General features: G+C 38.9%; 1 protein-coding gene across 4 annotated transcripts in view; it reads left to right on the top strand.

The window, feature by feature from the left end:
- The window catches only part of LOC122824959 (estrogen-related receptor gamma-like), a 39,199-nt gene that overhangs the window by 17,873 nt on the left and 2,751 nt on the right, over positions 1-18,575 (top strand). For 3 of the 4 annotated variants that reach the window (XM_044105929.1, XM_044105926.1, XM_044105927.1), the window contains exons 2-7: positions 249-500; positions 594-751; positions 1,663-1,779; positions 10,211-10,321; positions 12,253-12,432; positions 18,281-18,550. In XM_044105929.1, coding sequence (XP_043961864.1) covers positions 262-500; positions 594-751; positions 1,663-1,779; positions 10,211-10,321; positions 12,253-12,432; positions 18,281-18,550 — 1,075 coding nt within the window. In that variant the 5' untranslated portion in view covers positions 249-261. The remainder of the gene's footprint in view (positions 1-248; positions 501-593; positions 752-1,662; positions 1,780-10,210; positions 10,322-12,252; positions 12,433-18,280; positions 18,551-18,575) is intronic. The other variant, XM_044105928.1, reaches the window with a different exon arrangement.

Below are 18,575 nucleotides of genomic sequence, written 5' to 3' on the forward strand. Positions count from 1 at the left end.
CTATTTGTATATTGATCCACTCTGTTTGGATTTTCAAAAATCTTCAGTAAATTCAAGCTTGTTAACCTTTCTTTAGAAAAAGCCATTGAAATTGTTTTTGTTGTATTTTTGTTTTGGACCCTGGAAACAGGATGGTTCAAATGTGCAATTACAATCAAGGTTTAATATGACGTTCATGCTTATGAATGCAAGCTTCCACTGGTATGTTAAGAATGATCTTCATTTGTTCTGTTTCCTGTCTTCTCCAGGCATCCAGGCAGAATGTCAGTGAGGGGCTTGGACCCCGCCTGTCCCACCTCAATAAAACGGGAGCCCTCCAGTCCCAGCCCCAGCTCTCAGGGCGATGTCAGCCCAGCTCAGCCCAGTCCAGGTAGCTCCTCATCGGATACAAACTCCAGTTATGGTCCCCTCACCAAGGGCCTCAATCACAACAATGGGCTGGACTCACCGAGCCTCTGTGGTCACACAGCTAGCTTGGCCAATAATGGTGGAACCACCAGGTTGGGTGTTTAAATCGATTTCAGCTTATCTCACGTGTTGTGCCACGGGCACCAACTGAACGCATTTCTCCTCACCTCTCTACTTTCATTCAGGAGGTTTGGGGATGATGAGGGCCAAGTGAAGTGTGAGTTCATGCTGGGCACCGTGGCAAAGCGGGTGTGTCTGGTGTGCGGTGACGTGGCCTCTGGCTATCACTATGGTGTGGCTTCATGTGAGGCTTGCAAAGCCTTTTTCAAGAGGACCATCCAGGGTAAGTGTAAAAAAAAAAAAAATCTCCTACATATTCATGCAAAGAAAGATGCTTGGTTTCATGGTTTATTGTGCATGACTGGTAATGCTTTCTTGCATCATATAAACCTGTTTTACGAGCAGCATGGCACAGATGGAGTTATACCCCAAGCTTTTGTTATGGAGAAAACAAGCCCTGATCAGTTAATTCATAGCTTCCGCCTCCCACTTTTCCAAACTGCAGAAAGGCTTTAAATAAAGATCTGTTTGCAAACAGCTGATATGTGGTTAAACTTGCAGGACATGGTGTGTATAGTCAACATGTTGGGGGTTGGTGTCTTTGAAGCAGCAGATAACTGAGCTGCCTGGTGCTAAATGGGTTCGCTTTGACTTCTCCTCGGACCTGAAGAACTGAAAGCGCACAGTGTGGGTGTTTTAAAGGGATTGTCCTGCTCTCTGTCGGCTCTGGGCCCAGGTCGAGGACTTGGTGTGCCTCGTCTCGTTAAGAGCTCTGGAGGTTGGCTGCCGCAGAAAAGTTCAAAGGGTTAGGACTTGAGCGGCTTTCAAATTGGACAGGGAGATCTGATGTCTGGCTCATCAGAAACGTCCTGTTTCTAATGGAGGCTGGCAGTTGAGATGACCTGTACTGGCTCAATGCCATCAGGCTTAGCCGACAACTTTGGCTAGTTGATAAAATTTAAATTTTTTATTGAGAATATGCTAAGCTTTTTCAAATACTCCCAATAAATCCCAGTTTTAGTCTGAGTATGAAAGTTCCCCACAAAAGAAAATGGAGTTTAGATGCCGAAACAACAAACTCAACAGAAAGTTTAACGATGCATTTCTTTTTATATCCCAAGCTTTTGTAGACCAGTAACTGTTTCCACATCATTGACAAACACTTTTTTTCTTACCTTACCTTTCCCTCTCCAGGTAACATCGAATACAGCTGCCCAGCTTCAAACGAATGTGAGATCACCAAGAGAAGGAGAAAATCCTGCCAAGCCTGTCGATTTGTGAAGTGTCTGGCAGTGGGCATGTTGAGAGAAGGTCAGCTGTGCATTAAAGTAACTTACTGTTAGCTTCACTGTTATAGATCTGATGAGAAATCTGGCAAGAGTTTCAGTCTCGTCTTTATAGACTTCTGACGTGGAGAGAGAAGGCCACTGGTTATTATGATGGTCTGTGCTGTAGCTGACTTATCTCCACTGACAGTGAATCTAAAGCACCTGCATGATGCCATAAATGATATATGTGTGTGTAGGTCAGTGTATGTGGAGTAAAAACAGCACTTAACGATGAGTAAGTGCTGTTTGGCTCTTAAGTGTTCAGCCATGTCCATCTTTGCTGTGCAGGGCCTCCAAAATAGTTTCTGGACTTTTGCCAATCTGTGAAGGTGTCATGGCAACATTCCAGCACCAAGAAAGATATTTGGGAAGAAGCTTATTCACTATGTATTTAGTTGAAAAGGGGTAGATTTTTTTTGCCACAGTGACCAGAAGAACAATTAAGTTTAGGCTAACAAACTAAAATTATTGTACTAATTGTCAATCATGGTGGTAGCAGTATCACGCTACGGGCCAGTTTAGCTGTAGATTGATCTGATGCATTGCACCAAGTGAATGAAAAGATGCAAATTATTGAACCCCTTTTTCACCCAACAGATGCATGGTTCATCTGCATATGTGGGGGTCTCAACAGCACAATAACTAGTTAGGGGTGCACAAAGCAGGCAAAAAAATATAAAAAAAATATTCTTCCTAAAGTTCCAACCTGAACCCAATTGAAAATCTTCGTAGTGTGCCAGATTTATTCCAGAAACATTTTGATTGCTTCAAGAATTTTTTTTTAAACCTGCTTTCTACTATGAAACTTTATCACGTCTGGATAAATATTTGAAGTGGGTCTGTGCACATGCCGCAGATAGTCTCCTCTAGTCTGCCTGTATGCCTGCTGCCTGGTGACATATTGTTGTCCAGATTTAGAAGTGACTCACAGAGGAAAACATTAGCAGCCTCCTACTGTACTGGCCACTTGTCTCCTGCTGTGTGCAGCTTAGGAGAGTTACCAAAGAGGAGAGAGGAGAAAAAACACCTGAGTGTGTAAATGTTGAGCAGTTTGATCTGAGGAAAAATCCCAAATTTATTAAAAAAGTAAAAGCCTGTCACTTTATCCTAAATGGCTTTATGTTACATTGATGTCTGCGAATCATGATGTGTGTAAATAATAAATACAGTAGATTATGTAGGAAAAAGGAAAATACCACGTTAAGGTATCCTGCACTTTACTAGACCTGTTTCACAATGTTTCCAACATTTTTAACTTTTCTGTGCTCTTTTCTTTTTATTTTATTGAATCCGTAATGTCATATTCAGGAAATGTTTACTAAGATATGGTCCAGTCCAGTTTTTGTCTTTGTTTCAGTCCTAATATCTGAATTGAAATATTTCTTACAATAGCAGCTCCAGAACTTGATCGTCTTATTAATTTAGACACAAATCATTTCAGATCTAAAATCTGACATGGATTGGCTTTCTCAAAAGGAGCATGCTAACTAGACTACTTGACCAAAGTTGTGGTCAAGTAGTCAATAAATTAACCAAACAATTTAGAAATTAAATGTTTTTCTTTTAATTAAACAACAGTCCAAAGCAGTTTTTATGTTTTGGATTTTTACCAATATCCAGATTTTATACAAAAAAATTGTTTATGTTCACATTTTATCTTTAGGTTTCTACTTGTTGAAACTCTACCTGTGGTGTGTTTACTAATTAGGTAACTTCTGGTGGCAATTTGATAGCAGGGATTTTTTTGGGTGGTTATAAACCTCTTATATGGAGAAAGTTAAAGCTCAGTTTGTAGCCATTTTTCCTCAGCTCTTTTCTTCAATAAGAAACACAGTTTTAGTTATACCTCCTAAAGACATGTTCACAATTTCTGATTGTCTTTAATTTTTGCGAATGTTTTGAAAGTGAGCAAAAACTGATTGAAATTATTGGTAAGACGAAGGGAGAACCTCAACTCTTCTAGACCTGAAAGATGATTTATTATTTCTTATTTGGGACTTAATGTGCAGCAGCATCTTCCAGCTGCAGCTCTATATGCACAGTGAGTTATAGATGCAACCAATTATAGCATGTTTACACATTTCTGTGTACGTTTAAACACCTTACCAACATCTCAGATCTGCACTCACACCTCGGTGTGTTTTCCTCAGTGCTATCTTTTTCTATATTAGCTGCTTTTAATAGGGTTGAGGCATCAACAGCATTCCTCCTCTTTCAGCCCCCCTTTGCTTCGTCCCCCTGCCTCATAAATTCCTCCAGATGCCTTGTGGGATTCCTGGACCTCCGTGAAACGCGAACTGCCCCTCGTAACTCCTATCGTAAGCGCCCTCGTAACGCGCTTCATCGTGTCTCGTAATGCCCCTCTTCCCCTGGAGAGGCCGCAGTAAACAGAGACAGAGGGAGCTGTGAAGTTTAATGAGGATAGTCAGAGCCATATTAAAAGAGCAGCTAAAAGACATATAGACCCCAGGCAGGATTTGATTGAGCCCCGTTTAGGTAACTGTTTCCACAGTAGCTTTCACTTTCCTGGGACAATGACCATGGTTGCAAAATAAAAACAATATATTCTTCCTCCTTTCCTAGTTGCATTAAAGTTGCACAGTTTGTACATTTAGATGTTTCAGACCCTACACACCATTTCCATCAGTCAATAAGAAGCTGTCTGCTGTATATCGGATGCCACTAAGGTATTTTGGTGTTTGTGGAGATTACCACAACACAGCTGCACACTCCAATGTATTTTTGTAGGATGTTATGTGACAAAACAACACAAAGTAAAACTGTAAAGTAAAAAAAGATATTTGTATTATTTTAATATTATTTTATAAGTGAATGCCATTCACTTATATGTCATTGTGGTATTCACAGGATGGTTGGCGTTGTTGGAGTTGTATTTATGGAAGGAGAATCTCTGCTTCATCTGCATCCCCACATTATGACGCAGTCTCCTTAGCATTATTGGTTCTCTGCCACATGTTGCATTTCGTATATTGGCAAAAAAAGTTTGGTTTTAGTCTCATCTGACCAGAGCACCTTCTTCCGCGTGTGTGGTTTGTCCTGTCAGTTTCGAAGGACGGCTTTATCTGTGTAGCTTTGCAGTAATGAACAGTTCTCTGTGAGAATGTGTCATTTTGGATTAATCTAACCCTTAGGTGACCTTTGAATTCAGTCATTTGTTCAGGATCGTTTTTAAGGGTTTGAGAGAAACAGAGAATGAATATAAATTCAGAATATCTTTTGGATATTTATTTGTATCAGAAATCGAAACTCTTCTATTCTTTTCTCTTCCCTTTAAATTGCAATAAAACAGATGCAATCTTGAGGAAGCAATGTGACGAAAAGTGCAAGGATTTAGGATGCAGTAATACTTTAAAGCTGTATATGTGTCACCACATCGGAGATGCGTGGGATTGTTTGTGGTGGGAACATGGAGGCAGCGGTGATGGAGGTGGAGAACAGGCTAAACTGGATGAGTCGATGCTGTGGGACTTTTTTCTGGATCTGAAAGCTTCTTATGTGGAAATGCTGTGTGATGAATGTGGCTGTCCTTATCAAACACTGATGGGCAGTCCGGAAGAACAATGAGGTAGTGTGTGTGTGTGTCTCTCTCTCTTGTTATCCTCCAAAGCTATTCTTGGCCTTTTAGTTGTCAGCACATTCCTCTATGAAACATTATACTTAGTTTTGACATTATTTTCTGCCAGAACACAAACAAACATTTGAATAAAACTTAGTTTGCCTTTAAATCAAGCATTCAGCAAATATAAATCACACAGTTTGGAATCTAATCCACATAAATTTTTCAGCTTATGATTCATTTCTTTAAATTCAAATCTAGTCAAGCTAATATTTGGCAATGAAGAGCTGATACTTGTCCTATTGCTGTAACAGGGGTGGGCACTCCTGGTCCTCGAGGGACAGTGTCCTGCAACTTTTAGATGTATCTCTACTTCAAAACGCCAGAGTCCTGCTAATGATCTCATTAGCAGGACTCTGGAGTGCAGGACTGCACTTAGGAGGTGATTCAGCTGTTGGATTCAGGTGTGTTGGACCAGGGAGACATCTAAGAGACGCAGGACACAGGCCCTCGAGGACCAGGACTGCCCACCCCTGCGTGTAGCATGTTAGCCTTCAACACTTTAAGGCTATGCTTATACGAGACCTCTGTTTGGAAACTGCTGGTATTTTCAGATGTTGACTGGGAAAAAGTTTCACATTTAGACAATACTGCCAAGACATTTTATATCCGCTGTAGTTGTCAAGCCAGGGAGATGTATGGCGCTGTGATTTTAGCATCTCATCAAAACATGCGTAGCATTTTGACCCTTAAATTCCACCTCAATTAGAAAACAGCAAGCTGTTTCAGATGAACCAAGTGCTAATGCTCAATAGATTCCTTTTCAGAAGTGGCGTTAAACTGAACACACAGCACAATGCTATCCACCATTGTTTGTGTTGTTATCAGCTTCTTTATGCATAGAACAAACCCTGTTGCCCTCTACCAATCAGTACAGTCTCCAGTCCTCAAACGCTAAATGATATCAGATCATGAAAAGATTAATTAAATGTGGGGGAAGTGAACACAAGAAAAGAAGAAAAAGTAGAGAAAATGGGGTTTTTTTGTAAAGTGGCTTTAGATAATATCTGTTGCAAATTGGCATTATACAAATATACTAAATACTGTGACAATTTTTTATACTTTAAGCAAAGAGGCTCATATATAAGATATATATTTCTGCTGGTTAAGTTTTAAAATATAAAAGCATGGTTAAAGGAGCACTACATTTGATTTAGTCACAACTAGTAAAGAAGCAGCAGACCTTCCTCTATAAACTTTTAACTTTCCAATGTGTATCAGAAACAATATTGGGCACCCATAATACAAAATATATAAATAGAAACTTAAGTCTCTGTTTAAGTTTAGTGTTTGGTTGGCTCTGGGAAAAATGGCAGCACACTGTGCTTATTCAAGTTGTTAAACTATTTACAAAACTTACTTCAATGACAACATGATTATGACTTCTTGGGATCACAACTGTGTCTTTTAATCCCTAAATTATTCTCAATTATTGGTTTCTGCATTGAGGTTTCCAGTTATATGATGCCAGTGCGGCAAGTGATGAAAAGCCATTATTTTCTATTTTGGTTTCACAACAGGCTGTAATGGATACAATATGTGTCACTAACTGCTTGTTTACATAAACAACAAGAAAACAATTAAAGTCAAGAACTCTTTGTGCTTATATTAAATAATTTCTGTTATTTTAAACACCAGTCCTCGGCATTTTTCATAATTTTAAAACTTAAATTAGACATAAGTACATTCAAATTTAAGGCTTCACTCAGATTTGAAACTTAACTTCTTGTTTAAAGCTAAGGGATCCATCTGATTTGACAAAAGCTTAAATGTAACAAGTGTCTGCAAGTAAAAGTCTTATCAAAAGCTTTAGATCTGTTTAAGGTCCTGCCTGTCTTTGGACAGTTGACTTGCAAATAGGTGATTTCACTCTTGTCACTTCTTGTCCTTCTGAGAGGAAAGCTGGTAGAGGAAACTTTTTTATGGTTTCAATGTCCTTCTTTGCCAATTGGTACTCTTATTTTGCTCCTACATGCAATCCCTTTATTTCATTCTGTTTTTCAAGCAGGTAGATACCATTAATTGGTGAAACATAAGGCAACTGGTGAAAAGGTTTCTGGAAATCCTGGGGGAAAACAATATTAAAATTAAAACATATTTAAATATTGGGTATATTTTAAAAAGTGACCAAAATCTGAGAAGAAGAATCAGGCCTTGGAAACCAACAACACGTTAGTTTTGTTTCTGTGGCAGCAGTCATATTTACTAAATAGCATTCTCCTCTTTTATGGGCACCTTGATTAAAGATGTCTTTAAGGCCTCTAAATAAATGAAGCTTTTATTGCAGCAACAAAAATGACCAACTTTTACTTTTATGACATTTGTTCAGTGAAAATCCCAGTAAAAAACAATATGAAAACCCTGTGCTCCCAAATTTTGTTACACCCAACAATTTCTATCAAGTAAATGTAACTGAAGCATTTTTTATATACACTTTACTTTTCTAAGTTAAGTAATATGAATTTGATTTATTTGTGACCTGTTTCTCATTGACAAACAGGCATATTTATCTTATGTGTTCTTCAAAATGGCAAAGACAAGAAAACATGGCATTCTAGTCAGTCGGCTGCATTGAACTTCATGAAATCTGAATATGTAGATATTTTTTTTTGCTGGGAAACATGTTTTAATATAGATTTAATTAATAATGGGATCTTCAAAGATAACAATGATTGTACATTTTATTTCTCTGGATGACATATATTCATTTTAAGTGTACTTTATTTGTCGTAAGGGTTGTAAGGCACATAATTCATACCAACATTGTTATCCACAATCCTCTCTTGCATTTAATATCTGTTCATGGGACATTAACTGATAAAGCATTATATCAGATTTATAGTTGTAGTAATGGCGGACATATAAAATAAAACAAAATAGCTTTACAAGTCAATGGCACAGAACTGATAAAACCCCACAAATCTTTACACGCCTGATTAAGAAGACACTGCTATATTTTATTTATTTATTCATTTTTGCTCCTTAATTTTTGTTGCGTGCTCTGTAAAAATATCTTTACAAGTCAGAATAGCAAGTTAAAGGGATGGAATATTGCTGGGAGGTGTCAAGAGGGGAAATAATAGCCTCAATGTGTCTCTTACAGATGCCATTATAGATCTATTCAGGGACGCTAAGGCTATTTAGACCCAGAAACCCAACACCACAACTGAAGGCTTCCTGAGTCACATTCACACCCCCTGCATAAAGCAATTTCTCTGCAGTTGGTGAGATTCACAGTGTGTCTGTTCCTCCTCTGTGAACATGACCGGCCTTTCCCCCTGGTTGACACACACACACACACACGCACCCATACGCGCATGCACACACACACTCCTAAATCTCCGTCATCACGTTGTCGCAGTGCTTGTTAAGATGAGCATTTGTCGCCTGCCCCTCTGAGGTTTTCGGGTGTCATCTTACAGGATGCATGTTGCCGCTCCAGCATTTGGCCTGTCCTGTCCGGTCTCCTTGAGATCGGCAGTACATGTGGGCTGTTGACTGGACAACATCCCGATGGTTTAATGGATTTAACGTGGGAGCCTTTCGCCCATTGACTGACCCGTTTAAATGTCGCACCAATGTCAACCGCTACTCTGACTCCAAATGTAAGGGAGTAAGCAATGTAGAAGACGTTTGAAGTGATAGTGACCCTTGAATTTGGATGATCTTACTATATATATATATGTTGCTCAATTTTAAATATCTTTTGAGAAGTTCTCTGGAATTCATTTACAATTAATTTATTTATCAGAAAGGAAGAAAACTTTTGACAAAAAAAATAATTTAAGTGAATTTAAATAAATTTGACTGTAATCAATGTTCAATTATTTCAGTGTTTAAGTTAAAATGTGGTTCATTGCATACCAAGTGATATATTTCTAGTGTTTATTTCTGTACATTTTGATGATTATAGCCATAAGAAAAGGACATGAATTGGAAGTTAATGCAAGGGGAAAAAAAAATCTAGAAAAACGTTGTAGACATCACTACAACCTGGAGTAAATTATAGAGAAAAGTCAATTCAAGAGTCACCACACACAAACCTGTGTAATTAACTTGTCTTGTGAGAATAAAGAGTTTGTTCAGTGGTGCAAAGATATACATTTACTTTTCATTTGCTTGAAGTCCAGCATGAAATTTACACAATCAGTGATGATTTGATGAGCCGTCTCCTCTGCTGGTCTTGGTCAACTGTCCATGTTCCGTTTCCAACAAACTATATGGAGATAATCATGGATTTCTTTTTAGCAGAACATTGGATCGGCCCAAAGTACCAATACCTACTTTAATAAGATATTAAAGTAGGTGTACTTTAATATACCTACTTCATATAGGTGTGATTGTGACTGACTTACCAGCAAAAAAGGAAGATGAAAAATCCCAAATGGGTACAAATGCATATGAACTGAACTAATAAACCATGCGACAGTTCACGCAAAAGATGATAAAATATAATGGAATACAACATTTCTATGTTAAAAATGTTTTTCTTTGAGGTTACAAAACATTACAAATACTGAAAATGGGAATTTTGGGTTTTTGTGAGCTGCAGAAATATTCGCAGAAATAAATACTTGAAATATATTGCTGTGTGTAATTTCATACATTTCTTTTCAATGATATCCCAATGTATTGGGATGCACCTGTATGAATAGTTTTATTTACTGTACATGTAACATTATCATATGAGGGCCCGAGTGTTTGTGTATTTATGTATTTATGGTGTGGCTAAGCAAACATCATCATTAACATCCTGTGATTATGTTTACATATGTAGGCGTGCGCCTGGACCGGGTTCGAGGAGGCAGGCAGAAGTACAAGAGGAGAATAGATGCTGAGAACAGCCCCTATCTGCACCCACAGAACAACTTGCCACAGAAAAAAACATGTACGTATAAAAAGAATGGGAAAGTTGTTCCTCTGATTTAATAGACTTTAATTATGGTTAGATGAGCTCTAAGTTTTGTTTGTGCTTAAGACTTAGCAACAGCCAAGCCATGTTTCCTTTGAACTCTGGGAAGCCACCATTACTCACTTAACAAATTTAGATTTTTATGTGAGAACAGCTTTGCATTTTACATTTAAGACAAGGCTGAGACACTTTCTATTGAAATTGTTTCCCTTTCTTTGTCCTGGAGAGATAGTTTATATAAGAAAATGAACTAATATCACATTACACACAGTAGCTTCTGTCTTTTACATGAATTGTCAAATGAAGTAATTATAAAATGTTCCTTTTTTCAGTTAAGAAAAAAATTTTGACTGGCTTGCAGCAATCAGGAGCTTGAGTGACTTCATCAATAATTATTCGTCTTTTCGTCTGACAATCACAAGAACTGTTGAAAATGAATGAGATTCGATGACTGGAGCAGCCAAGTTGCTCCAGGAAGGACTATCAACATAGCAGAAAATTTACTTTCAATTTACTTTCTCATTAGCAGCCCCAACGATTTTGCATCAGTCATTACATTTACATGTACAGTTTAGTCAAAGTACAGTTGGAGCTCAATCAAACCATCAATCTGCACTACTGTTGTTTTCTCAAGCTCCATTTCCGCTGCTAAACTCCCTTCCTGTTCTTTAGTCCTGGATGTCTTCTGGTTATTAGAGGCCTGAACTCTGTTGGTGCCCTTCCCTGAAATGGGAAGTTTCAGGGATTCCTGTACAACACACATACACGTCACAATGTGGAAACTGCTATGCTGTGCTGCACTTCATCCCCTTATGCAGGTGACAACAACTCTGACATGTCCTGTGTGTCGCCAGCTTGAGGCTATTCCTTGTTTTGGCACCAGTTTGGTGGCAGCAGGTGAAATGATTGATTCAGTCTCACCCTTGAATGTGCCTTGTTTTAACAGATTTTTTTAGAGCTTTGGATGTATGTTTATGATCATTTTCATTCTGTCCAGACCCAGACTTGTTGAAGTTTTTAATGTTTTTTCTTTTTTTTTTTTTTTCCAAATACTTTAGCTTAGCTGTTTGAGACTCCATTGACGACCCTATATTTTTTTTGATTAAGAAAGTGTTTGTGGTAGATGATGTGGTTTTTTTTGGCCATATCAAAATACCGGTAGATGTATTTTGCAAAGCGGTACTGGAAACACTTTTTTCTTGTCAGACGAGTCACCTGATAAACAGCCAAATATTACTACTGGCAAAAACAATAAAAAAAACCAGGGGGAAGTTGTAGGAAGATGATGGTTTGTTTTTCAAACAATGTACAGCTGGCTCCTCCAGATCTTTCACAGCATCGCTCAGCTCATAAAAAGTTGTGTTGTCATTCCAACGTGTTGAATTCATATTTCTTCTGTAAAATCGCTGACTACAATTTTCCCAAATGCTGGATGCGTAGTTGCTCCCAAGCATAAGGGGCTTTTCACTTCAACACCTGAGTAAGACAAAGACGTTTCCTCAGATGGCATAGCCATGGCTGAATTATGACTAAATCTCATAGAAGTGTTTAGATCTATCCCTGCCACGATTTCTAATGACTCACCGCATGAACAACCTTATTCACTTCTGATTTTAATTTAATTTCTTATTTAATGGAAACACTACCATTGCAATTTTTGAAATTAGCTAACAAAGATTTGCTCAAAGATTTCTATTGGAAATGCAGCTAGTGTCAAGAAACCTTCTGATGGTGTGGGTCACTTTTCACCATTATACTTTGACAGAAATATTTTTCTGTGCATGTTTCATATTTCTTTCTGGTTCTCTGACTGATTCCAGTAATGTCTTCCCTCTTTATCTTTATTCATCTCACTGAAGAAAAAAAAAAAAAAAAGAAAACCTTGTAACAATAATAAACTTTTGCAGTTTTTGTAGGTGCAGTGGAAAACAAGGTGGTATCCCTTCTGCTAGTAGCCGAGCCGGAAAGCATCTTCGCCATGCCGGACCCCACGGTACCCGAGAGCGACATCAAGGCTCTGACCACGCTGTGCGACCTGGCAGACAGAGAGCTGGTGGTCAACATCGGCTGGGCCAAACATATCCCTGGTATGAATCTCCCTCTCTCTCTCTCTCACTCATAGTTCTCTCACACAGGCCGACACACACATTAGGTTGACTAAGTCCCTAATCAGATCAGAGAAGGGATTGTTCTGACTTGTGGCTGCCAAGATGGCCCAAAAGAGCGGGGGAGGGAGGGGGTAAGGGGTTGGCTGTCTGTTATCTGTCAGTCATCCTCTATGTGTGTGTCTGTGCATGCCAGCATGTTGTAAATTGCGTGCCATGCCCTTCCTGACCAAAGTGTTCCCACACCAACCAGATGACCAGTGGCCACATGGAAGTTTTAATTTGTTTCCTGGGCCGTGGCCGCCTCCCTGTCAGGTCTGAATTACAGAAATCCTCCTGGCTCTTGGAACACACTGAGCTTGTCTTCTGTCACAGAAATAGCAGATGAGACGTGCGGAGGTTTATTTATTTATTTTTTACCCCCTTCAGCTGAAGAAGTGTGTCTGTTCTCGCTGAGTAGTTAGAATAAAATGCCTGACGTACCTCTGCTCTAGACGGAGCATCCGGTTCAGCTGGGGTTTGAGTTGGGGGCACAAGCATTTTGCTAAACTCAGAAATGGAGGAAAAAAAGTTGAGTGTTTCATCATTTTCTGTTTGGAGAATTTTATTGAATGTTTTTGTAGTTATGAGCCATCCAAAACTTTTATTTGCTCAAGATGATGAACATTTTTTTATTTATATTGAGAAGTTTTGATTTTTTTTAACATCAAAATTAAACTGCTGTTCATAGATGGTGCATAACAGGAAATATAAATTCATAAGAAGGTTCAAAATAAATTTAATACCTTCTCAAGCCATTTTAAATTGCAGCTCTTTCACAGTAATTTCCTTCAGGCAGGACATCTGGATTTTTCTGCACCACTTATATAAGCCACTTCAAAAGGTTCTTATAAATTAAATAAATAGTTGCCCTTTATTTCACACTAGACTGTTAGTAAATACAGGACCTCCTCAGATCAGTAAAATATTACAATTCAAACACATAAAAGCTGCCATGCATTACTGTCATCTCATTTAGAACCACCGGGATTAAAAACAAAACCAAAGTAATCTCATTTATTAATTATGGTGCTGGCTTTTTTTAAAACAAATAACTCGCTTAATTTATATATATATAAAAAATAAAAAAAATGTTTCTCAGTCTCACAGACAATGCTTTCTGCTAAATAATGAGTTTAATTTCACCTCCAGTCCAAAACTAAAACTTTTATCTATAAAAAAGTGAAATTCTACACTAAGCAAGGCTTTTGCTTAAAAACTCAAATTATGGTTGTTAATTTTCTCGCTCAAATATATTTTAAAGGCTAACAGCAAAAAGGCAAGGGACTTCACTTAAAACTATGGTAGAAATCCTGGATCCCGTTTAAACGTATAAGCAAATTTTAAAAAAACGTCACCAAAAATACCTTCATAATTAGCGACATATGGTCGTGCTTTGTATATTTCTGTTGGTAAAACACTGGAAATCTTCAGAGAAGTGTTTGCACAGTCTTATAAGAAACTTAAATACGGGATTCTATTTTACAGCTTTTCTTGGTTAATCAGTTCTTATCATCCCCTTTTTTCTCCGCTTTATCAGCAGTGTTATTCACACCCAAAACATCACCAGCGAAACACCTGGGCTCTTTGTTGATGTCTTGTCTCTGAAATGCTTACAAAACAAACAAAACAGGTGCGTGTGAGTGCTCGTATCGTTCTACTATATTTTCCCCTGCATCTTTTTCTCAAAATTTGATAAGAGGCATTTGGCTGTTTGTTCCTCATCAGCATTTCCGTACTCTTGTTTTGGAAGAAATTTGTCTCCTCCCTTTATACATCTCCCCCCAGCGCACTGCTGTCTGCTCCCCCAGATAAATGGAGTCCGATTGACGGGTTTATATTTGTAGCCCTTTGCTGAGGGAGCGGAGCAGCGGTGAGCGGCGGCTGTAACCACAGCAGATACCCACCAGAGGGGAAACGGACTGGAGAAGGAAGACATTTTTCATTCTGAAATGACACCAAAAATACATTAATCCAACAAAACCCATCAGGCAAGTTTGGGAGAAAAAAAATAGAAATACTCAAAGGCAAAAACAGTAAGGTTAAATGGAAACCAGTATTATGCTCCTTGGGTAACAGATTATATTCACAAGACACGGTGGTGTTGAGCAGCCTTTTGGTTTTACTCCGAGACGGAAAAAATGACGACATCATCACTGGTAAACCTGTTTCTCAGTGAAACCTTCAAGACCATCTAAAATTATGTAGAAATACACTGGTGGAAAGTTCAGTGAGTAACTTTTTACATTCTTGGAAGTGTGCCTGATCATTATTTTTCCCAGATTTGGATGAGTAAACCCAAACCAGTTTGACCAGCTGATGCTGAAGAAGTCTGTTTTTCTTTCCAATGAAGCTGGAGAAAGGATAGAGTAATTAGTCTGAACCAGTCCTACCACAGGCATGGCTTGGTTGAGGGTTTAAAATTTATAGTTTTCTGATAACAACACTTTTTCTGTTGCTTACAGAAATGTTGGAATATTATTTTCCTGGAAAAACACATTGTGAAAACTGAAGGAACATCACCTTCTGCTCTTACCTGACATTTCCATTTCTGGCTACCTGGGCTGTTAGGCAGACTGATTTACCACATGATATGAATTTCTTTTGTCTGTATTTCTGAGCCGAATGACATACTAGGTCTTAATCTCATTCTATGCAAAATAACAATGTGTACTTGAGAATTGTCAAATTTAGGGAGGGATATTTAATATTTTTGCTTAAATTTAAGTGTCGTGATTTTCTTTGTGTCCTTCAGTTGCAGGGTTTGTTGTTTTGGGAGGCGACTTCTCTCGATTGAGCGTGTAATTGGGGGTTATGTTGGAAACTCACGTGTCCACCCAGCCGCTCCTTCTTGGGTTGTCCATGTGGCCGGCGTCCTTTTAGGCAGAGATCCAAAGCTTGCAGGACTGCTGACAGTTCATTGCATGGTCATGCCAAACAGTTGGAATCCTCACGACTTCTCAGATTTTGGTTGCATCTGAAGACTATATACTTTAGTCTTCAGATGGACCAGCATCTTGTGGTTGCGCAAGATTAAAGAGACCTCCCTCTATTTTGGCCATGCTGCTTTTACAAAGGAACAAGCTTCATAGAGGGTATCATCGTTAACTCAAGCCAGTGAATCAAGTTTACGCATGAGATTCAGACTCCACAATTTAATGTTATAATTGTACTATTCAACAGTTGATCCTATTTTAACAGCAGCGGCCAAAATTCAAACAGGAAGAAGGAACTGTAATAGAGTCCATAATTTTAGTAAAGACAAGAAAAAAACTTCCAAACGGTATAAACGCTGCATGGGAACAGAAGGACCAAGTGGAGAGCAATATAACCTGAGAACTTGAATTTACTGAGGAGAAAACACAAAGGAACCAGAGCAGCTAATGACAGGGGAGTGGATGCAGCTTGGGAAAAAATCACGTAGGGAAGACAGAGGCAGAGGTGAAAAATAAAGCAAAGCAATGAGAATGAAAAGGAGGAAAGGAAACCTGAACCTAAGCACTAAACTGTAAGAAAAACCACTCCAACGAAATAAATACAAACATAAACAACGAGATTAACTACACTGCAACAGGGGATAAACTTAGACGGCAAGAAATGGGGAAGCATACAATAAAGAAATGATCAGAACATAGACATTGATGAAACTTAAAGTCCAAACACCAATATAGTTAGCAGGGTTTATATATTTGAGGAAACATCTAATTACTGTTTTGGATGAGCAAACAGGATGACACCTTCCAAAATTTATTAATTACAGTTCATTGTATAGTTATCACAATTGATATATATCTTCCCCTCTTTTTGATAAATGATGTGATTATTTTACTCATCTGATTGCAAAAATACACAATGGTTTCAAGCCAGTTAATCTAAGATGTGGATGAACAAAATTTTTTTTAAAAATGGGATTAAACAAAGAAAAGAGGCTCCAACACAGGGAAAAGGCTACTTGAACAACAGTCCGGCCGGCTGTACCTAGCAGCGTAATGGCCGTGTCACATCAGCTCTGGATGAGTGGCAGAACACTCAGCGGCCCCCGTTGCTGCTAGGCCCGGGGTCCTGGGCGAAGTGTCCCAGGCCATATGAGTTCTTTGCCCAGGGGGAGGTGAGTGTGATGGGCGGGCTACTGCCCCGGCTGCACCCACTCCTCTGTGTCGCCTCCTATCAGGCAGATTGACAGTGATGTGGTGTGAAGTCTGAGGGGCAAACTGGAAGACGAGCTGGCTAAAGACCAACTGCCCTCTTTGGTTTTGGCCATTTTGAGTCTGCGATGCAGCACTGGCTGTGGAATATGTGTGTGATTAAGGCGACTGTTGGGTGACAACTGTGTTAACATGTGGTGATATAAACTAGCTGTGCTTCTCTGTGTATGTCAAGCAAATGTGGAGGGTATAGTTGACATGTTTCTGTCTGGAGGGAAAATGTTTCCTACGCAGAGTTTGGAGCAAACAAACTAATTTGCTTAGTGTCTTCAAGAACATTTCCTGGAAAACTTAAAGAGTTCCTTTAAATGAGCTGGTACTGGGAACTGAGATTTGAAAATGAAATTTGAAACTCACAAAAACGACAGAACTGGTGGGTTATTTTGGATATTTTTTATATTTTTACATTTTATAGGCCAAATTGAACCAAAAAGCTTTTAATTTAGCTGTTTCTGTCCCACTTTTTGAGATTTTATGCCTCATTTAAATATATAATGAACAACTTCTTTGTTGTTCCTCATTTATCTGAAACGTTGCCCTTATCAACAATTTAGCTTTTGTCATTCAATTTATCAATAACGTGCTTGAGATTTCATCTAGCACAGATTCACACGGGTCTCCTGATCGATGGCTCTGCTACAGAATACTGATCCCTATCGACGTATGAAATTGTGCACTCACAGCGTTTCCAATCCATCTCGGGGCCAGGGTGGGGAATCGGGGCGCTGGCCCCGCCGCAGGGATTTCAAAGAGCCGTGGATTCTGATAACGATCAAGGATGGTGTCAAAAACACAAACAACATGCCTTCCCCTCCCTTCTTCTGCAAAATCTTCTGTTTAATTACAGTAAACCTGTGTCTGTGTGAGTGCGTGTGTGTGTGTGTGTGTGTGTGTGTGTGTATGGAGGTACATGCGAGGCAGTAAGTGGGTTTAATAACCTCCAGCTGGATGTAATTGTCAATCAAAGTTTGCGTATCCTGCAGGGACTCATCAAATGTGCCACAAATTCCTTCTGTCCTTCCTTATGCCCTTTACTGGCTATTTCAGAAGTAAAATTATATTGCTGCAGGTATATTTTGCAGTAATAGTATGGATATTTCACACACACACGCACACACCCACGCACACAAAAAAACAATAACAAAAAAAAACATCTCAGCTTTCTGTCAAACCTTTTACAGCTTGAAAAGATTATAAACATGTTATAAAATGGATTTAAACTTTTTTGCATTTTGTCAACCACAAATTGTTTGTTGTGATTATATGACAGATCAACATCAAGTTGATCGTCTTTGTGAAGTAGACTTTGCTCATACAGATACCCATTTTTTTTTAAATAAAATAGCTTAGACTCAATCCGATTGGACAGAAACTGCCTGTGAACATTACTTTTTAAATCTATCCTCATTTGAAACAGCATTTTGCTTCCGCTACCATGTCTCACTGTGGGTATGGTGTGTTTAGGATGATTTTGAAGACCATATCAAGTTTTTCTTCAAATTATTCTACTTCACCTGCTCGGGCTTACCTCATTCTGTCCCTGGCCAACGCCATAAATGTGTTCTTTCAATCGTTTCTTTTTCTAGGCTTTCCCACCCTCTCCTTGGCCGACCAGATGAGTCTCCTGCAAAGCGGCTGGATGGAGATCCTGATTCTTCGGGTGGTGTTTCGCTCGCTGGTCATGGAGGACAAACTGGTTTATGCCGAGGACTACATTATGGACGAGGAGCAATCCAAACTGGCTGGGCTGTTTGATCTGAACAATGCAATCCTGCAGCTGGTAAAGAAGTACAAAAGCATGGGTCTGGAAAAGGAGGAGTTTGTGCTCCTCAAGGCCATCGCTCTCGCAAATTCAGGTACTACTTTTGATTTGACTCTGAA

This window comes from Gambusia affinis, linkage group LG22, assembly GCF_019740435.1.
Source record: "Gambusia affinis linkage group LG22, SWU_Gaff_1.0, whole genome shotgun sequence".
Taxonomy (NCBI): Eukaryota; Metazoa; Chordata; class Actinopteri; order Cyprinodontiformes; family Poeciliidae; genus Gambusia; species Gambusia affinis.